Source organism: Oncorhynchus mykiss, chromosome 17 (genome assembly GCF_057628025.1).
Source record: "Oncorhynchus mykiss isolate SJ-2025 chromosome 17, ASM5762802v1, whole genome shotgun sequence".
Taxonomy (NCBI): Eukaryota; Metazoa; Chordata; class Actinopteri; order Salmoniformes; family Salmonidae; genus Oncorhynchus; species Oncorhynchus mykiss.
The window spans coordinates 50,402,880-50,425,503 of NC_143038.1; the positions used below are offsets into that span (position 1 = coordinate 50,402,880).

The 22,624-nt window shown below is 42.9% G+C and overlaps 1 protein-coding gene across 4 annotated transcripts; it reads left to right on the forward strand.

Annotated features, from left to right (window-relative positions):
* The first annotated feature begins 1,638 nt into the window (after window positions 1-1,638).
* On the forward strand, window positions 1,639-22,219 carry pank4 (pantothenate kinase 4 (inactive)). 4 transcript variants are annotated; one of them, XR_016488006.1, is made up of 19 exons: window positions 1,639-1,792; window positions 2,185-2,267; window positions 2,789-2,997; window positions 3,122-3,305; window positions 3,394-3,486; window positions 12,810-12,963; window positions 13,554-13,735; window positions 14,218-14,299; window positions 14,445-14,545; window positions 15,409-15,564; window positions 15,686-15,798; window positions 16,005-16,092; window positions 16,337-16,488; window positions 16,662-16,717; window positions 16,831-16,880; window positions 17,105-17,175; window positions 17,344-17,444; window positions 17,541-17,609; window positions 20,675-22,219. XR_016488006.1 is itself a non-coding variant. In XM_090205857.1 (19 exons), exons 1-19 carry the CDS (start codon window positions 1,759-1,761, stop codon window positions 20,928-20,930), a joined length of 2,268 nt encoding a protein of 755 aa, XP_090061983.1. In that variant the 5' UTR covers window positions 1,639-1,758; the 3' UTR covers window positions 20,931-22,219. The 4 variants fall into 4 exon arrangements, 2 of the variants coding, with proteins under 2 accessions (XP_090061983.1, XP_021425133.1); XM_090205857.1 differs by having other exon boundaries at window positions 17,071-17,175; XR_016488005.1 differs by having other exon boundaries at window positions 1,647-1,809.
* Window positions 22,220-22,624: the final 405 nt, after the last annotated feature.

Genomic DNA, 22,624 nt, shown 5'->3' on the forward strand with positions numbered 1-22,624 from the left:
ATGTCTCTCCTGGGTCCAGAGATCCTCAATCAGCAGCCTGACTCCAAGCTGGAAAAGTGACATCCTGGAGATGATGCTTACTGAGATGACGGCAACAGTACCAGCCAGTGAGCTCCTACTCATACTCAGCACCTGTCAATCTTGGTTACTCCAGATGTGCACTTCAGATTGTGCATGTCCTGTCCAAGGATGAGTTGAAGACACTGTCCCAGAGAAGACTGCTGAGCCACTTCCACTTCCAGCCAACATCAGTAAAGAGAAGGGTCCAGTTAACATCGCCCTCTGGAGGCCCTGGTAGAGTCTTACAGACTGGAGTTCCACTCTGAGACAAACACAATGGACCATGTTGGTCTATATTAATGTCATATTTTTCATGGACAATAATGACAATAGGAAGATATATTCTCTATCTCCTTATTCAGGAGTTTTTTAAAGTCTTGCTGTGATTGAGACTGTTAATTTCAGTTGTACTCAAGAAGTTGTACTGCTAAATGGCCTATACTATTATTATATTATTCTAAGACAATTGTCCATGAAAATTAGATTTTTGTTGAGTGATGGTATTATATAATTGACATCATAACCTTTATGTTTTGTGAAATATGTGTTGAATACGTTGATTATGTGTTTATTCAACTTTAACAGTCCTCTTTGAGGACTTTTACCTAAAATTACCAATATTTTTGTGATTGTCTAATGATCTGTTTTAAGGTCAAAGCTTAGAGAATAAGCAAATGTTTCCACTACATTTGTGTATTGATAAAGATTTACATAATATTGAGCATCTTATATGAAGCATTTATCAGTTATCCATTTGATAATAATGGACCTAAACCACAGCATCATTATTCATGTGAGGATGATTTACCTAAACTGGGTAGCCTATTATACCTGTAATCATCACTCTCTGTGATAAGCAAAAACGTATCTGTTTTAAGATCATAATACATTACCTGAATATGTCTATACTGAAGAAAAACTTTCTCAAAACTCTTGTTAATTTTCAACAATACGGTATGTCTATTGTAAAGACAGTAAATGTAGGCAATATCCCCATACTCCACCTGGCAGCCCATACTCTGTTAGAGTATGTCTTGGAGATTTTTCCAAGTTTCTGTTTGTGATGTATAATCACTTTGCACAGTGTCTCATTGAGACGATTTTAATAAATTCAAAAACAATCAAATGAAATACTTTTTTTTATTGTTCTTTATTTACTTTTTCTTATCTTTACCATGATAGTTTACATTTCAGTTCAATAATTGTGTAGGCGTAGGCCTAAACGTTAAATGCTTGCAAATTACCATTTTGTTATGAAGATATTCCCATCACATCAGCATGACATGCAGGAGGTTTATGATGATATGATATTGATTTTAGTTGCACATCAAATGTGTGCCGAATAGCTTCGTGTTTTACCAAATGTTCACCTATGTGTATGTATGTAGGTTTACAGAAAATATCACAGAAGACCAGAGATTACCTACCACATTATCACAGAAATCCAGGGCCATGTTCAGTTGCCAAACGTTATCGAACGTTGCAGATAGAAATTCCATGAATAGAACCAATTCATTGTTCTACATGTCTGAACGTTCCAAAACGTGGCGTCCTCCTGAACGCCCCAGAGATTTTTCCATTGAGGGATTATTATTTATTTGTACCTGAACGTCATTGCGCAACACAAGATGGCGGCGGAAAGTGAGAGAGTAGACAGGAGTAGTCACAGCATGGATAAAAGCATAACTCTTCCACCCAATGAGATCTTCAGGAATTTGGAAAATGCAAAGAGGTTCGCAATAGACATAGGTATACACTAAGTTAATATTTAGATCGCTACTTGAATATATTAACTTGTCTTGTTACTTTGACAACACATCAGGCACACAAGAGGCTAGCAAGCAACGACGTGTGGCTGGCTAGCTAAACTAGCTGATTTAAGTACTGTAGTTAGCTACCAGTAGTTGCGAAGTTACCTTCGCGCCACTGGTTTGCCACATAAATGTTAGCTGGCTAATTAGCGTTTGTTTATGGCCTATATAGCTAGTTAGCCATTTGAGAAACCTGTAGCTAACTAACCAGCTAATTTGACCGCTGCGCCAGAGTGGCTGAGTTGTCAATAGTTGACTGATGGATTTATTTATCTCACGTGAGACTGCAGAAACCTTTTTGTTCCTCCCACAGGTGGCTCTCTGACGAAACTCGCCTATTACTCCACTGTTCAACACAAAGTAGCGAAAGTACGGTCATTCGACCATACTGCAAAGGTATGTGGTGTCAATAAACTTTGCAACACTGTCCGTAACAAACGTTAGGTGCAATGGAGCAGAGGACACAGCTAAATAAGAGCTTGCGTTCAACGTGTAGTGTGCTATTTACTCGGCAACAGTAACATCAAATGTCAGTGTTCAATTGAGGGGCAAAAGTGATTTGCTATGCAGTGTTATTACTCGTGCCAGAGTAGTTGTTCTTATCTCTCAGCACACTGTACTGTTTAGTCGTAGGTCTCCAATGGGCCAACCTGATAAAGGTGTGTGAATGTAGCTACAGAAAAGTAAACTAACTAAGCCTGTGTTAATTAGAGAGTAGCCAATATGGGATTGCTTGAGTGTGGGGTTTGTGGTAGACATATAGGCAACTGATTCATGATGTTGGGCTTCAAAAGGCTGTGTACCTTGGGACAGTGAATATGTAGACTTACAAGTCTTACTGAGCCCACCCAGGTTGCCCTGGAGGTCTCAGGTCTGCAGATTTGGTCTGGTTCTTTATCTGTGTCCCTCTTTACCAGGACACTGAGGATGACCCCCTCTATGAGATCTCAATGCAGGAGGAGATCTTGGCTCGCCTTCACTTCATCAAGTTTGAAAATGCCTACATTGAAACCTGCCTGGACTTTATCAAAGACCACCTGGTCAACACTGACACCAAAGTCATCAAAGCCACCGGTGGAGGGGCTCATAAGTTCAAAGATCTCATAGAGAAGAAACTGAAGCTCAGGTGAGAAAAGGAATATGTTTTGAGGTATTTTGTTAAAATCTAAAACAGCTTTATTTTTAAGGACAACTTGACCGGTTTAAGGTTGAGCTTATTATAATGTAGCTGCTCTTCATGGTTTGACAAGGGTGGACAAGGAGGATGAAATGACATGCCTGATTAAGGGCTGCAACTTTGTGCTGAGGAACATCCCCCACGAGGCTTTTGTCTATGTCAAGCATGCAGACTCTGAATTCCGCTTCCAGAACACTCACCCTGACATCTTCCCTTACCTGCTCATCAACATTGGCTCAGGGGTGTCAATCATCAAGGTACCAATGCCTGACACTCATCTAGATCTGGTGTGACATGTGGCCTATGTACCAATTAATTCAACAAACAATATTTATTTCCAAACAGGTTGAATCAGAGGATACATTTGAGCGTGTTGGAGGAAGCTCCATAGGAGGGGGGACGTTCTGGGGCCTTGGAGCTCTGCTCACAAAAACAAAGGTAAAACCCCTCCTCACCCCCATGCTGACACTTCAAGCAATAGGCTTTTTAAAAAGTCAGGCTACTCAAATGAACTGAAATGTATAGTCTTATTTTCTGTTGGTTCTTGCCTAATATCTTGCCAGTTGACATTACTGCAACTTTTATTTTTATTATGAGGAAGACTGCCCTCTGTACTTACAAGCTCTCGTTCTGAATAGGGTTCAGGGGATTTTCTGTGTGGAAAAGTCTTGGACGGCAGTCCATGTCCAAACAGCATGCCCATTATTAATGTGCACCTTGTGCTGGGGACAATAAATGCCCACTCTAAAATGTAAAGTTTTGTCACTACACAATGCCACATCTGTCAAGTTTTGAAGGTGTGTGCAATTGGCATGCTGACTGCAGGAATGTCCAGTAGAGTTGTTGCCAGAGAATTTAATGTTAGTTTCTCTACCATAAGCCTCATTCGTTTTATAATTTGTCTGTACATCCTCCCGGCCTCACAACCGCAGACCACGTGTTACCAGCCCAGGACCACATCGGGCTTCTTTACCTGTGTCTAAGACCAGCCACCTGGACAGCTGATGAAACTTTGGGCTTACACAACCAAAACATTTCTGCACAAACTAAGGGAAGCTCATCTGTGTGTTCATCATCCTCACCAGGGTCTTGACCTGACTGCAGTTTGGCATCATAACTGACTTCAGTGAGCAAATGTTCACCTTTGATGGCCACTGGCACGATGAAATTCTCTTCACGGATGAATCACGGTTTCAACTGTACCAGGAAGATGGCAGACAGCGTGTATGGCGTTGTGTGGGCGAGCGGTTTGCTGATGTCAACGTTGTGAACAGAGTATCCCATGGTGGCGGTGGGGTTATGGTATGGGCAGGCATAATCTACGGACAATGAACACAATTCCATTTTATTGATCTCAATTTGAATGCACAGAGATACCGTAATGAGGGGTCCCGTGCGACTCAGTTTGTAGAGAGTGGCGCTTGCAATGCCAGGATTGTGGATTCGATTCCCTCGGACTGGTACGGGAAAAAAAGTGTGAAATGTTTTCACTCACTACTGTAAGTCGCTCTGGATCAGAGCGTCTGCTAAATTGCTAAAATCTAAATGTGTTGAGATGCTAAGACCCATTGTAGTGCCATTCATCCACTGCCGTCACCTCATGTTTCAGCATGATTGTGCACGGCCCGTGTCGCAAGGATCTGTACACAATTCCTGGAAGCTGAAAATGTCCCAGTTCATCCATAGTCTGTATACTCACCAGACATGTCACTCATTGAGCATGTTTGGGATGCTCTGGATCGATGTGTACGACAGCATGTTCCAGTTCATGCTAATATCCAGCAACTTCGCACATCCATTGAAGAGTAGTGGAACAACATTCCGCAGGCCACAACCAACAGCCTGATCAACTCTATGTGAAGGAGATGTCACACTGCATGAGGCAAATGGTGGTCACTAGGGCATAAAATTAACACCTGCTAAGTGCGGGTAGATTTAGGTATTGGCGGGTAAGAATGTCTATTTCACCAGACTCGTTGGCAGGTGGTCAATTTCCATGGCTCTACATTGCGAGCATTACATTTATTAGTAAAAATAAAGTATAATCTAATAAAATGTTTTTTTTGTCACATGCGCCGAGTACAACAGATGTAGACCTTACCATGAAATGCTTAGATACAAGCCCTTAACCAACAATTCCGCTCAATAAAAAGTTTAAAAAATATTTAAAAAAGTAAAGTAAAGTTAAGTAAAAAATAAATAAATAAGTTAACAATAAAATACCATTAACGAGGCTGTATACAGGGGGTACCGGTACCAAATCAATGTGTGGGGGCACAGGTAAGGGAAAGGGGGATACCTAGTCAGTTGTACAACTGAATGCCTTCAACTGAAATGTTTCTTCTGCATTTAACCCAACCCCTCTGAATCAGAGAGGTGTGGAGGGCTGCCTTAATCGACATCCACGTCTTTGTCGCCTGGGGAACAGTGGATTAACTGCCTTGCTCAGGGGCAGAACAACAGATTTTTACCATGTCAGCTCGGGGATTCGATCCAGTAACCTTTCGGTTACTGGCCAACGCCCTAACCACTAGTTGTGGAAATTTGTACTTGAAGGTAGGCGCAAAGTGACTATGCATAGATGATTAGCAGCAGTGTAAAAATAAAGCTGGTGTCAATGTAAATAGTCCAGGTGCCCATTTGATAAATTGTTCAGTTGTTAGTTAGGAAAATGCTGCAGTAGCTGTTTTCAAAGTATTTATGCTGTTTTGTTTCATAGCTGATAATGAAACAAATAATTATTCATCCTATATCCCACCACTGCCTGGCAGGGGAGCTGTGCGCACTGAGTGAAGTGCTGATACTGTAGATTTTTGGAGGTGCTGAGCACAGGCATAAAACTTGGTCTAATTTACTAAAGTCTACAAAGTGTTTTGTCTATTTACATTGTTTTGTTCACAAGCTTGGTTGTTTTTCAACGTTAGTTTGCGTCTGCTTCAACTAATAGTCAGATCTCAGACAGACACATGTGACATGACTCCAGTGGCCCCGTTACCATGGTAATCTCTCTGCCTTAAACATTTGTCTCTGATATTTTGATTACAAGACTGGTCACAAAAAAATGTAATTAAATTTAACATACCACATTTCTTGTTTTAGGAACATTAAAAAGCATGGGCATCAGATTGTTTTTATTTTAAAAATCTATATATTTTGGTGAGTAAAAAAAATCTTGTTCCTCCCACACTGGCTGGTGGACCAAAAAGTTAATGTTAGGCCCTGGGGGTCACACCTGATACGACTGGTTTTCTGATCAGTGGTTGTAGAGGGTGCAACAGGTCAGCACCTCAGGAGTAAATGTCAGTTGGCTTTATATAGCTGAGAAGAGGGGGGAGAGAAAAAAAAAAAACTATACACACACTTAAGTTCACACAGGACACCACAGAAGACAGGAATTTCACCAGATAGGACAGACTGACCTTAGCCCCCCGGCACATTGACTATTGCAGCTTAGATACGGGAGGCTGAGACCGGAGGTCGGGGGACATTGGCCCTGTCCGACTATACCCCCAGACAGTGCAAACCAGGCAGGATATAACCCCACCCAGTTTGCCAAAGCACAGCCACCACACCACTAGAGATATCAGCTTACTACCTTGAAACAAGGCTGAGTATAGCCCACGAAGATCTCCTCCACTACACAAGCCCGAGAGGGTGCAAAAAACGGCAGGAATATCACGACAGTAACTCAACCCACTCGAGTCAAGTTTAGCAAAAAAGACTCCTAGGGTTGGCATGGAAGAGTGCTAGAAGGCCAGTAATAGGGTCTGAGGCCGAGAATCCCAGAGGACTGCCGGCCAGGCAGAGACTGCAATGGCCATTCATCTTCGCACTCCTGGGCCAGATTACACTGGGGGGAGCATTTGAGGTCAGGGGTCTGCAGGCCAGTCAAGTTCATCCACACTGATCTCAACAAACCATTTCTGTATGGAGCTCACTTTGTGCATGGGGGCATTGTCATGCTGAAACAGTAAAGGGGGGGGGGGGGGGCTTCCCCAAACTGTTGCCACAAAATTGGAAGCACAAAATCATCTAGAATGTCATTGTATGCTGTAGCGTTAAGATGTCCCTTCACTGGAACTAAGGGGCCTTGCTCAAAACATGAAAAACAGCCCCAGACCATTATTCCTCCTCCACCAAACTTTTTACAGTTTGCACTATGCATTCGGACAGGTAGCTTTCTCCTGGCATCCGCCAAACCCGGAGTCGTCCGTCGGACTGGCAGATGGTGAAGCGTGATTCATCAAGCCAGAGAACGCTTTTCCACTGCTCCAGAGTCCATTTGCGGCGAGCTTTACACCAATCCAGCCGACGCTTTGCATTGTGCATGCTGATCTTAGGCTGAAGTGAGGCTGCTCGGCCAAGGAAAACCATATTCATGACTTTCCCGAAGAACAGTTCTTGCTTGTGCTGACGTTTCTTCCAGAGGCAGTTTGGAACTTGGTAGTGAGATTGCAACCTAGAACAGACTTTTTATGCCCTATGCACCTCCGCACTTGGTGGTCCTGTTATGTGAGCTTGTGTGCCCTTCCACTTTGCGGCTGAGACGTTGTTGCTCCTAGACATTTATACTTCACAATAACAGCACCTACAGTTGACCGGGCAGCTCTAGCAGGGTAGGTATTTGATGAACTGATTTGTTGGAAAGGTGGCATCCTATGACGGTGCCATGCTAAAAGTCACTGGGCCATGCTACTGCCAATGTTTGTCTATGGAGATTGCATGGCTGTGCTCAATTTTATACACCTGTCAGCAATGGGTGTGGCTGAAATAGCTGAATCCACACATTTTTAAGGGATGTCCACATACTCTTGTGTATGTTCATCAAAAGAGATCAGGGTCTAGAGTAACGCCGAGTTTTATTTGAGACTTTATAACCATCAAGATGAAATGTCAGATCAAACAGCAGATCTGTTTGTTTCTTGGGACCTAGAACTAGCGTCTCTGTTTTGTCGAGTTTTAAAATGTTCACGCCATCCATTTCCTTATGTCTGAAACACATACGTCCAGGGTAGATAATTTTGTTGCTTCACCATGTTTCATCGAAATGTACAGCTGTGTGTCGTCTGCATAGCAGTGAAAGTTGATATTGTGTTTCCGAATGACATCACCAAGAGGTAGAATATACACTACTGTTCAAAGTTTGGGGTCACTTAGAAATGCCCTAGTTTTTGAAAGAAAATATCTCCCACTCCTCCTCCTATTCTGTTTAGAGCCAGTTTGTGCTGTTCTATGAAGGGAGGAGTACACCGTGTTGTATGAGATCTTCAGTTTCAGAACAACAGTTTTCAGCTGTGCTAACATAATTGCAAAAGGGGTTTTCTAATGATCAATTAGCCTTCTAAAATTATGAACTTGGATTAGCTAACACAACATGCCATTGGAACACAGGAGTTATGGTTGCTGATAATGGGCCTCTGTACGCCTGTAGATATTCCATTAAAAATCTGCTGTTTCCAGCTACAATAGTCATTTACAACGTTAACCATGTCTACATTGCATTTCTGAATCAATTTGATGTTATTTGAATGGACAAAATATTTGCTTTTCTTTCAAAAACGAGGATATTTAAGTGACCCCAAACTTTTGAATGGTTGTGTGTATAGATGGTGAAATCGGAACCTTGAGGAACACCGAAACAACATATAATTGATTTGTCAGAGGACAAACCATCCACTGAGACAAGCTGATATCTTTCTGACAGATAAGATCTAAACCAGGCAAGAACTTGTCCGTGTAGACCAATTAGGGTTTCCAATCTCTCCAAAAGAGTGTGGTGATTGGTGTCAAAGGCAACACTAATGTCTAGGAGCATGAGGACCGATGCAGAGGCTTGGTCTGATGCCATTAAACAATCATTTACTACCACCTTCAATTGGTCATGGACTCTACAAGGTGTTCAAAGCTTTCCAGAGATGCTGGCCCATGTTGACTCCAATGCTTCCCACAGTTGTCAAGTTGGCTTCATGTCCTTTTTTGAGTGGTAGACCATTCTTGATGGACACAGGAAACAGTTGAGCATGAATAACCCAGCACCGTTGCAGTTCTTAACACACCAGTGCGTCTGGCACCAACTACCATACCCTGTTCAAAGGAACTTACATTTGTTGTCTTGCCCATTCACCCTCTGAATGGCACACATACACAATCCATGTCTCATTTTTCTTGAGGCTTAAAAATCCTTCTTTAACCTGTCCATCTACACTGATTTTAACAAGTGACATCAATAAGGGATCGTCGCATTCATCTGGTCTGTCTCTCATGGAAAGAGCAGGTGTTGATGTTTTTATACTCTGTGTAATACATACATTGCACGTTACCCTTATACTGCTCATATAGGCACATGCATAATGCTTTACATTTTCCCATATTCTGTCAGTGGTGTACTAACACCGCTCAGCCTTATGGCAGTTTAGGTATTTGAGGGACCCTATAGCATCTGCCTGAGGGGAGGAGCTGATACTAAGAGTGAAGTACATGGGATGGATCTGAAATAATTTAGCATACTTCTATGATTGCATGGTAGAACGAACATTCTTTTGTTTTTAAAATATTTTTTACTCCTTTTTCTCCACAGTTGTGGTATTCAATTGGTAATTCGTCTTGTCCCATTCGCTGCAACTCCCGTACGGACTCGGGAGAGGTGAAGGTCGAGAGCCGTGTGTCCTCAAACACAACCCAGCCAAGCTGCACTGCTTCTTGACACGATGCCCGATTTAACCCGGAAGCCAGCCGCACCAAGGTGTCGGAGGAAACTGTGCACCTGGTGACTGTCGGCGTGCAATGAGTCCGGCATGCCACAGAAGTCGCTAGTGTGCAATGGGACAGGAACATCCCTGCTGGCCAAACCCTCCTCTAATCCGAACGACGCTGGGCCAGTTGTGTGCCGCCCCATGGGTCTCCCGGTCGCGACAGAGCCTGGACTCGAACCAGGATCTCTAGTGGCACAGTTAGCACTGCGATGCAGTGCCTTAAATCACTGCACCACTCGGGAGGCCCCAGAGCATTATTTTCTGGTCAACTTCAAAAACCTTGAGTCTACGTAGGAAATGGAGGTGTTGTTGGACTCTGCAGCATGCCCTTTACTTGGCCCTTCCAGCTCCGCATATTGTCCATGTGTACACCCAGGTACTTGAACAAACTAACCTGTGCTATGTATGGCATTGTGGACAACCACAGTCACGTGGTCATCGACAGATTTAGGGTGAAACCCCATTGGGGTCAAACACCAATTTGTATTGTTTGAATATCTGACCTGTACGCAGTAGTATCAGCATCTTTAGACATCAGACCAGGAATGGCAGTATCATCAGAACTGGACAATATATTTATCAGGATTACTGCTAGTTCATTAATTTGTGTACAGAGTGAATAAGATGGGTGTACTCACACAACCCAGCGGGGCCCCCATGCTAATGTCTATAGCCTCAGACAGGGTACTGTTAACTAATCTGAGTACTGCTAGTCATGAATGAGTGGTACCACCTTTATGGTATAGGGCTTAATACCCATCTGTTTTAACTTGCTGAGTACGACGTGTGGCTGTATTGTGTTAAACGCTTAACTTAAATCAATAAATGGCAGTCTAGCACAGGCCTTGGGGTTTTCCAGATTCTTAACAATGAGATGCACTATGGTGTTGATTGCATCATCAGTCCTGCAACTTTTCTTATAGGCAAATTGATACAGCTCTTTTCAGAACTTCATTATGATGGTCAGACCAACAGGTCTATAGTCATTATTTTATTTTGGGGACTGGAGTGATGATGGCCTTTTTCCACAGAGATGGGACTGTATGGGAGTCTAGAGACCTCTGAAAGATAGGGCACCAAGCCGGAGTAAATTCCTCTGCACATGTTTTTAGAAGAAAAGCAGAGATGCCATCAGGACCTGTTGCCTTATTCATACAGGTGTGCTTGAAGACTAGTGACATCTATTAGGTTGATTTCCAATCTATGAACACAATTATCAATGGAGCCAATCACATTATCACACTTGACAGAGAAGTCATGTGCATTCAGACCATTGACTTTTTCCAAATTTTGTTACGTTACAGCCTTATTCTAAAATGTATTTAATTTTTTTTTAAATCAATCTACACACCCATAATGACAAAAACAGGTTTATAGAACTTTTTGCACATTTACATATGTATTTTGACCCTTTACTCAGTACTTTGTTGACACACTTTTGACAGCGATTACAGCCTCGAGTCTTCTTGGGTATGACACTACAAGCTTGGCACTTGAATTTGGGGAGTTTCTCCCATTCTTCTCTGTAGATCTACTCAAGCTCTGTCAGGTTGCATGGGGAGTGTCGCTGCACAGCTATTTTCAGGTCTCAGAGTTGATCGATAAGGGTTCAAGTCTGGGCTCCGGTTGGGCCACTTAAGGGCATTCAGAGACTTGTCCTGAAGCCATGCCTGTGTTGTCTTGGCTGTGTGCTTAGGGTAGTTGTCCTGTTGGAAGGTGAACCTTTGCCCCCGTCTGAGGTCCTGAGCAGGTTTTCATCAAGGATCTCTCTGTACTTTGCTTCGTTCATCTTTCCTTCAATCCTGACTAGTCTCCCATTCCCTGCTGCTAAAAAACATCCCCAACCTGGTGCCAGGTTTCCTCCAGACGTGACGCTTGGCATTCAGGCTAACCAGTTCAATCTTGGTTTCATCAGACCAGAGAATCTTGTTTCTCGTGGTCTGAGAGTCCTTTTAGGTGCCTTTTGGCAAACTCCAAGCAGGCTGTTCTACCTTTTACTGAGGAGTGGCTTCCGTCTTGTCACGCTACCATAAAGGCCTGATTGGTGGAGTGCTGCAGAGATGGTTCTCCCATCTCCACAGTGGAACTCTGGAGCGACCATCGGATTCTTGGAACACTTTGCTGACCATGGCCCTTCTCCCCTGATTGCTCAGTTTGTCTGGGTGGCCAGCTCTAGGAAGAGTCTTGGTGGGTCCAAAATTCTCCCATTTAAGAATGGTGGAGGCCACTGTGTTCTTGGGGACCTTCAATGCTGCAGACATGTTTTGGTACCCTTCCCCAGATCTGTGCCTCAGCACAATCCTGTCTCTGAGCTCTATGGTCAATTGCATCGACCTCATGGCTTGGTTTTTTTCTCTGACATGCACTGTCAGCTGTGGGAACTTTTATATAGACAGGTGTGTGCCTTTCCAAATCATGTTCAATCAATTTCATTTACCACAGGTTGACTCCAATTACGTTGTAGAAACTTCTCAAGGATGATCAATGGAAACAGGATGCATCTGAGCTCAATTTTGAGTCTCATAGCAAAGGGTCTGAGTACTTATGTAAATAAGATATTTCTGTATTTTTTATAAATTTGCAAACATTTCAAAATACTGTTTTCACTTTGTAGTTGTGTTATTGTGTGTAGATTGATAAATTTAATTTAACCCATTTTAGAAATGCAAAGTACCTAACGTAACAAAATGTGGAAAAAGTAAAGTGGTCTGAATACTTTCTGAATGCACTGTACATACAATCTTGCATTTAAAAAAAACATTTAATTGGCTTTGGTCAGCTAATCTGGTGTGTGCAAGTATTTATTTTGCAGGGTTCATGTCAGTGATTGTGTCAACAGGAGGGCCTCTTAAACATGGTTGGCAACTGCACCAATCGCCACGCTAACCACCTAAGCCCCATTTTAATCCAGAAAAAAACATGGATGTTACAAAATAGCCTGGCTATCTGGGTTAAAGTGCTGTTTATAAAACTACTGTACTCCAATGTCCTCCTGCTCTCACCTCCTAGAGATTTGATGAACTACTTCAGTTGGCTTCGAAGGGGCAGCACACAAGTGTTGACATGCTAGTCAAAGACATCTACGGGGGATCTTATGTGTCCTTGGGCTTGACTGGGGACCTTATCGCAAGCAGCTTTGGAAAATCTGCTACGGCTGACAAAGGTAAAGAGAGAACAGAGCCCTTGCAGTATGTTTATTCTTTGGCCCCATAACCTGTTTTTCATTGTCTTCAGGAGCGGACTCCCTGGTATGCAATCTACCTGCGGAAGCTGGTGGGAGGACCTATAGGAGGACAGGCTCATTGTAATTGCTGAAATGGAACGGAGTTAACATATGTTTGATACGTTCCATTCCAGCCATTACAATGATCCTGTCCTCCTATAGCTCCTCACACCAGCCTCCACTGCCATATACTGTAATGTAGGTTACATTCCTGTTTAGCACTAACAGATTGATGACTTGTAACCCAGTTACTGTGGCCTTGTCCCCTCTAGGCTGTGTGGTTACTGTTGAGAAATAGATGAGGCAGACAGCCATGGAGGCAAAGCAAACAACTCATTCACTCACTCTATTAGATAGTTAATGTTTTTAATGTAATGCCAATAATACCTGAGACAAACAGTCAATACATAAACCAACACTGTACTTACTTCAATGGGACCTTGGCTTGTTGTCTAGAGTGACTCCATGTTTCTGGATCTTCACTTGGCTGTATGTTGACATACTTTTACTTTTGTTTCCTCCTGAATTAGAGTTCTCTAAAGAAGATATGGCTAAGAGCCTGCTCCATATGATCAGCAATGACATTGGGCAGCTGGCCTGCCTCTATGCCCGGCTCCACAACTTGACCAGGGTCTACTTTGGGGGTTTCTTCATCCGAGGACACCCTGTCACTATGCACACCATCACTTACAGTATCAACTTCTTCACCAAGGCAAGCCCCCCAATGTACCTCCTAAACAAGCATTTCTTTCTCAATCTAGGTTTTGCTCTCAGGTACATTTGATTGAGCTCTAGATTTAGCCCTAAAAGAGCTTGATCTGATGTCAGCTGACTAAAATCAGGGATATGTCCCTTGGGCCTGGCTCAGAGCTTGAAAACCAGCAATCAAATCTGCCTTGCTGTATTTACACAGTAGCATGGAAATATACCCTTTTTCCTGAATTCAATGTCTTTGGGTTCTGTTACGCAGCAGGTAACAGAACCCCACCTAACAGAACTCACCTCACAGGTAAATTATTAACTTTTTCAGATGGAGACATTTATGTGGGCAGTTAGAAAAAAAACAAACATTGACATGACAGGTTTGATTATATTGTCCCCATAGGCTACTTTTACATGATACAATCTGCAAATGTAATGTGAGTTAGACATGGTTCCTTCTGACTGGATATGGATATATATATTTTTTTGCAGGGTGAAGTCCAGGCGCTGTTCCTGAGACATGAAGGCTATCTGGGTACTATTGGTGCCTTTCTCAAGGGAGCAGAGGAAGACAGTAAGTCGATGTTTTCCTCTATGGAATTTCTTCATGACAGAAAGTGGCACTGGCACACCTTTGTTTGATTTGCATTTTCCTGTTGTTGAGAAGTTCGTTCTTTTTGAGTCATTTTCACTGGTATTATAATTGTCACTTCATCTAGATCCTAACCAGTACAGTTGGGGGGAGAACTATGCTGGGAGCTCTGGCCTGATGAGTACCTCTCCAGACCTGAACCCCATGCAACGTGCACGCAGTGGAACAGTAAGTCCTTTGTAGAAGAAAATACCTTAAGGTCAGCTTTGGACCACTAGGGTGCGCTCATAACCCACTTGTTGCCATTTAATTTTGGTGACATTTCATTAACCATTTTAGCAATTCACCCCACCACCCTTTTATCTGATTTCTGAGATAATTGTAGATTTGATATTTTCTGTGGGAATGTCACCACTGCTGTCCTTTTTAAAATCCACAGGCCTGGTGTGACAACAACCTTCATTGATAATTTCATCTAACATTTGATTGTTTTCATCTCTTCTCTTCATATCCACCATATCTTACATCTGTTTACCTACTGTAACCCTTTCCTCAGTTTCCCGTAAGTACTTCCTCATGCTCTGTGTAGTGGTTTGATTAGGGCTAAATATTTCCTCATGCTTCTGGCTTTGTAGCTCTACACCTGCCCTAACATTCACATTGGGTTAAGTAAGGTTTCAGAGACAATTGTTGCATTAAATGCCAGCCTTTTCCTTTCACATTGCATTGTTTAACAGCGTTTGAAGTGTTGCTTTTAGCAGTCACTGTTTTGAATTGTGTTGTGACGTGTTATAACCAACCTTATAAGTCACCTGTGACACTGGAGAATAGTAATCAGGTATAGGGTACATCTAAACTTTGATGTGTGTGTCGACTGCACTGACAGTGTAATTGTCCCTGAGTGATATGGAGCTTGACACATGCTATTGTCAGCTCACTGACCAACAGGGTGGGGTATTGAAAACCGATATATTGGCATTTTTTATGACGTTTGACGGAGTCTGGTTGCTTTGGTTTTACTTTGATGTGTGCATGAGTGCATTAGCCCAGCACTATTTGCAGTGCTTAGTGTGTCTCTTGTCCGGCTCCAGTTTGACATGTTGGAGATGGATCGTCTGGAGAGGCAGCTCGTGAATCTGCCCCTGCTGCAGGACCCGTCCTCCTACATCCCAGACACAGTGGACCTCTCAGAGGATGCCCTTGCACGGGAGTACTGGCTCTACTGCTTTGAGGAGGCCCTGGATGGGGTAAGAGGCAGAGCATCTTCTACTGGTCTATTCATCAATACACACATTGCATTGCACACACAGCGAGTCCTCAACCTGGTTGCTTTTAAAATTGCCGATCTGGGTGATGTGCTTTGGACAGGTGGTAAAAAGAGCTGTGGCCAGCCAGCCCGATCTACCAGAGGCTGCTGAACGAGCGGAGAAGTTCCGGCACAAGTACCTGCACAAGCTGCAAACCCTCCGCCACCAGCCTTTGTAAGGGGAGCCACAGCTGCAGATCGTTTTTTAAAGGCTGTTAGACTACTAGAGCTGTTTCTTGATCATTTATGTAGATGCATATCTTTGAAGGCCTCCCAAGTAGTGGATGAAATTGACTCTTGTACATGAAGTCTCACTGTTTCCTGTGCAATCTGTATGTGTTTTTGTCTGCTAATGTAGAGTACTTCTCTTCTCACCTGTAGTGCTTATGGATCCCTCACTGTCAGAAGTCTTTTAGACACAAGAGAACACTGTTTAAACGAGTTCAACTTCCCTGACCCCTACTCGAAGGTTTGACTGGATTCTATAGCACTCTTTTTCCTCTGTTCACGGTTCCCAATACATGCTCCAGTGCTTATCTTTTTCTGGTCATCTAAAGATGAAGCTTACACATGTGGTCTTGGGTGCATTTTGATGTCATTTCATGTCCACTTGCCTTGATTAGTGTCTGTCATTATATGATTTGCTAATGTGGTAGATTAGCTGTGAGAAGTTGGAAGCTTCTGTGTCTCAGTTTTGTCTTCGTCTTCCACAGATCAAGCAGAGGGAGAATGACATGGCCCTCAAGTACTTCCAGAAGGCAGTCAAGTCCCTGGAGGAGCTGAGCTGGGAGCAGAGGCAGTTTGCCCTGGTCAGGGGCCTCCTGGCTGGGAACGTCTTTGACTGGGGAGCCAAGGCTGTTTCAGAGTGAGTCTGCACTCCTTAATTTGGGACTATGGATGATTATTATGACATTCTGGCTATATATATATATATATATATATATACACATACACACACACACACACACACACATTCATTCTTGAGAATTATATGGCCATTTTGAATGAACAAAGACTGTCGCTCACGTTTTCACTTAGTGTTCTGGAGTCTGATCCGGAGTTTGGCTTTGAACAGGCGAAACGACAATTGGAAGGTATGAAAGCCCTTGTTGACTGGGAAAACATTTGGATAATTAAATGGCTCCTGCATTTTATATTGCTGCTGTAACCTACTTAGGCTACATAATGAGTCATGTTTTCTCCATAGAGCGGCCGTGGCTTATCGACAACTATGACCAATGGCTCGAGAGACTGAATGTAAGAATTTTCTGACGTTAGTGTTTAAATTGATTATTTTAGCTGTATTCTTGTTATGGGCCACATCCTAACTTAAGCTCCACAGAAGTTCTGTTCCTGGATCTCAATTTAGGATTTGTCCCAAAGATGTGTATGACTTCATGCTGTGGAACAGTAATTGAATACCATGCCTACTGGCTTTCTTTTGCAGGGCCCACCTCATAAGTGTGCATTATTTTTCGTAGATAATAGTGGAATAGACATCATACTGGGAGTCTTCCCATTTGTCAGAGAGCTTCTCTGCAGGGGAACAGAGGTAAGGAACCACACTGTCCACCCCCTAATATCTTGAAACGCTGTCACCTTCACCACCCCTTCAAATACACACTGGATTTAATAAAACAAGATGACCGAAGCAAGATTAACTTTTTTCCACTTTATGATATTTTTGGGCCTTTGACACCCTGCATTTGCTGTTTTCCAGGTAGTCCTTGCCAGCAACTCAAGCCCAGCTCTAAATGATGTAACAAACAATGAACTGCAGATCTTGACTGAAAGAATAGCTGCAATGGATCCAGTCATACAGTGAGTATTTAAATCTTTTAGCACTGCATTTGTGACTGGATTATGGATACAGTGATCCTTTCCCACCATTTCAATGCTATTTAATTTGTTTTTCAGGTCTGCTGTGAAGGAGGACAGGTTGACGCTAGTCCAGAGTGGCTCCAGCTCTCCGTGCTTAGACTTAAGGTTTGTTTTATTTCCTATGTATGAATTCTCTTTCAACGTTACATACCTGTGTTAACTATGTTTAAAAACAACCTTACTGCAGGAATGTCCACCAGAGCTGTTGCCAGAGAATTTAATGTTAATTTCTGTACCATAAGCTACCTTCAACGTCATTTTAAAGAATTTGGCAGTACGTCCAACCGGCCTCACACCACGCCAGCATAGACTTCCACATACGGCTTCTTCTTCACCTGCGGGACTGTCCGAGACAAGCCACCCAGACAGCTGATGAAACTGAGTTTGCACAGCCAAACAATTTCTGCACAAACTGTCAGAAACCGTCTCAGAGAAGCTCATCTGAGTGCTCGTTGTCCTTACTAGGGTCTTGACCTGACTTCAGTTTCAGCGTCGGTACCGACTGCAGTGGGCAAAGGCTCAACTTCGATGGCCACTGGAGAAGTGTGCTCTTCACGGATGTATTCCGGTTTCAAGAGTACCGGGCATATGGCAGACAGAGTGTATGGCGTTGTGTGGGTGAGTGGTTTGCTGATGTCGACATTGTGAACCCCACCGCCACCATTGGGCACTCTGTTATAGTATGGGCACTTGGTCAAAGCTAAAGAACATGTGCACATCCAGGTACTTTCCACAGGTGCTGGAGTTGTAGGCAAACTCATGGAAAGCAGAAAGGAAAACGCCGCACTCATGCTTCCAGGTGGTATTTATTAACAACGTTTCGACCCTTTGGTCTTCATCAGACATCCATATACCAGTTGAGGGTGGAAGGTCCTATATATAGGGGCAGTACTGAGTGACATCACTTCCTGAAACAGGAGGTAATTATTTTTATATTACGTAGTTTCACAATATTAACATTCAATGGATCAAAATATATGATCATACACAGGGAATGTGATCAATATTTACAGTAATATACATACAATATTCAATTAGGATTTTAAAAAACTATTTAGACATTGAAACTATAAAAACGGTTTCAAGTCAAACTCCTCCATTAAGGCCAAGAGGAGAGTGTGTTCAGCCTGTGGATCCAGAAAGATTCCCTTTGAAGAAGTTAACTCTCAATGTCCCCTCCCCTGTGTGACATCTTGACCATTTCTATTCCAATGTATCTCAGAGAGCTAATATGATTCCAGCGTGTACAAAATGATCAGCAACCAGATTTTGTCTCACATGTCCGTCCGTATATTGCTGCAGTGCTCACTGATCCGTGTCTTAAGGCTTCTACGGGTTTTCCCTATGTGAGACAGACCACAATGACATGTAAATAACATTGGTGGACATGCAGGTAAACAGGCCCTTGATCTTAGGTATTTGTCCTGTATGAGGGTGGGTAAATGAGTTGCCTTTGTACGTAAAGCTGCATTGAGCACATCGGCCACATTTGTGGGGGATATTTAAAAATGTGTTTCAATTGTGGGTCAGTATCAATAATGTACCAGTTCTTATGGTATGGGCAGACATAAGCTATGGACAACAAACACGTGCATTTTATCGATTCCGGTTTGAATGCACAGAGATTCCGTGATAAGATCCTGCTATTGTCATGTCATAAATGTTTTAGCATGATAATGCACTGCTCCATGTCGCAAGGATCCGTACACAATTCCAGAAGCTGAAAATGTCCCCGTTTTTCCATGGCTTGCATACTCACCAGACATGTCACCTATTGAACATGTTTGGGATGCTTTGGATCGACGTGCACAACGGCGCGTTCCAGTTCCCACCGATATCCAGCAACTTCGCACAGCCATTGAAGAGGAGTGGGACAACAGGCCACAGTCAACAGCCTGATAAACTCTATGCAAAGGAGATGTCGCGCTGCATGAGGCAAATGGTGTTCACGTCAGCTACTGACTGGTTTTCTGATCCAATCCCCTTCCTTTTTTAAAGGTGTTTGTGGCCAACAGATGCATATCTGTATTCCCAGTCATGTGAAATCCATAGATTAGGGTCTAATGAATGTACACTGCTCAAAAAAATAAAGGGAACACTAAAATAACACATCCTAGATCTGAATGAATGAAATATTCTTATTAAATACTTTTTTCTTTACATAGTTGAATGTGCCGACAACATAATCTCACAAATTATCAATTGAAATCAAATTTATCAACCTATGGAGGTCTGGATTTGGAGTCACACTCAAAATCAAAGTGGAAAACCACACTACAGGCTGATCCAACTTTGATGTAATGTCCTTAAAACAAGTCAAAATGAGGCTCAGTAGTGTGTGTGGCCTCCACGTGCCTGTATGACCTCCCTACAACGCCTGGGCATGCTCCTGATGAGGTGGCGGATGGTCTCCTGAGGGATCTCCTCCCAGACCTGGACTAAAGCATCCACCAACTCCTGGACAGTCTGTGGTGCAACGTGGCATTGGTGGATGGAGCGAGACATGATGTCCCAGATGTGCTCAATTGGATTCAGGTCTGGGGAACGGGCGGGCCAGTCCATAGCATCAATGCCTTCCTCTTGCAGGAACTGCTGACACACTCCAGCCACATGAGGTCTAGCATTGTCTTGCATTAGGAGGAACCCAGGGCCAACCGCACCAGCATATGGTCTCACAAGGGGTCTGAGGATCTCATCTCGGTACCTAATGGCAGTCAAGCTACCTCTGGCGAGCACATGTAGGGCTGTGCCTGACCCATGACTGACCCACCGCCAAACCGGTCATGCTGGAGGATGTTGCAGGCAGCAGAACGTTCTCCACAGCGTCTCCAGACTCTGTCACGTCTGTCACATGTGCTCAGTGTGAACCTGCTTTCACCTGTGAAGAGCACAGGGTGCCAGGGGCGAATTTGCTTCCTAAGTGGACAGTTTGATTTCACAGAAGTGTGATTGACTTGGAGTTACATTGTGTTGTTTAAGTGTTCCCTTTATTTTTTTGAGCAGTGTATTTCAATTGACAACTGATTTCCTTATGAACTGTAACTCAGTAAAATCTTTGAAATTGTTGGATGCTACATGAATATCTTTGTTCAGTGTAGTTACTAAGTAATTCTTCTAATATACATGTTTTAAGCTTATTCCTGTAAATATGATAATTTCTCTCCCCTCAGCCGTTTGGACAAGGTGTTGGCTGGGGTTGTGCGGGAACGCCACACAGACCTGGTGATCATCGAGGGCATGGGCCGGGCCATCCACACCAACTACTACGCCTTGTTGAGCTGTGAGAGCCTCAAGATGGCAGTCATCAAGAACTCCTGGCTGGCTGACCGACTGGGAGGCAAGCTCTTCAGTGTGGTCTTCAAGTACGAGGTGCCACTAGACAAAAAACCCACCACCCTGGATCATGTTCCTGTGACGCCTTCATGATCTCATCACTCTCCTTTTGAAGTCTGATTTATGGGACAGGTTGAACTGTTTCCGGTACAAGTTGGAGAGGTCCAGCTTGCTGTGATGGGGTTGATTTCACCGACTCATGATGATTGATATGCAGATTGTACAGGGAGGAGTTTTTAAGATCAGTTTCAGTGGGCTTGGATTGATTTGAAAACTTGGCAGCCTATTTTAGCAAGGATGTCAAAACAGGGTAGAGTATAACATCGCTTAGTAACCTCAATGTTTAAATGTCTTCCTTTTTTGAATATACAACTGTACTTTGCACCATCTTGTTCTTGCAGATCACTGCCAAAATTATAGTTATGGTATCAGAACAGACAAACTTGTCAGTGGTAGAGGTGTCCTCTTTTCAGATTGACTGTCAATGCAAGTGAGATCCTCTACTAACTGCATTTATAGACAGGTTATTAGTACCCTGCTGTTTACTTACAGCATCCCAATGGTTACCATGACAACAAGGTGCCCCTTTCAGTGGTGAAGAGATGCTTTGCGAGTGCTGTGCTACCAGGGTAATTATAGCAATCTGTGGTGATGCTTCACAAATATATGGTAGATGTGCCTTGAGGTGGGAGTGATAAAAAGCATAGCTCGTTCGAAATGTAACCAACCTGGTTTAATTTCTATTGCAGGAGAAACATGGGTGTTTGTTACCAGGGGCTACATGAAAGTGGCTTTTCTATGGGTTTGTGTTTTGTCTTCCTTTTGAATCCCAAGATTTTCCTCCTTTTTTTCACTGCCACTAGGTCAATTGAGATTATTCACTTAATTGTGATCATTGCCTGAGAAGCTAAAATGTTGCAGGGAATTTTTGGCACTTTATTGAGGGGTTAAAAAATGTAATTACAGAAGGTGGCAGTATTTTCATGTGAACATGAGCTCCTAACAACCAAATTAATGATACGGATATTTTGTTATTCATTGGATGTTCTGAGAGCTGTCAAAGTGTATTTAAGGTAATTTTATAGCTTAAATGTGCTATCTTTTTATCAATAACATTATGTTGGCAGCCTTTGTAAATTCAAAACAACAAAAAAACAAAGTTTTTGTTGGGTTGAGGCATTGCTGTCCAAATGTTTCCATGACTTTATTTGCTTAACCTGTGGATTGATAGTGTATTGTCATTTGTAAATACATGTGAAATAAGTGTAAATACAATTCATTTGCATTACATGGGTTCATGATGACATTTAGGGAAATTATTGTTCTCTTTTACAATCACTTGTAATTAAATGTGATTTATTTTATTAAAGTAATGCAATTTCTCTTTGTGTTAATTGTGTTGATTTTGGAGGGCGGTACTTAAGGAATTTTAGGGAGTTGAGAGGAGTGGATAACTGCGAGGATGTGAGGGAGTACAACGCACTGCTCTAGAATCATCAAAGCGTTTTTAGTGCCGGTGGCGCTATGTGAGGATGGAGTGCTGGTGTGTGTGGCACAGTAGTTGCTCGCTGTGCGCTCTTGCTGGGGAGTCATATGCTTATAATGCGCCGTGCCAAGCAGGGGGTCCTCCACAACATGCTGTGCCTCAACTTCTTCATTACCCCCTACTGCCACATGAACGGATGCCGGTTCTTAAGTTATACAATATTCTTACACAAGAAGAAACCCAATTCTGTTGTTTTTCCTGCGAAAGGATTTATTGATGTACATTTGTGTACACACTTTGC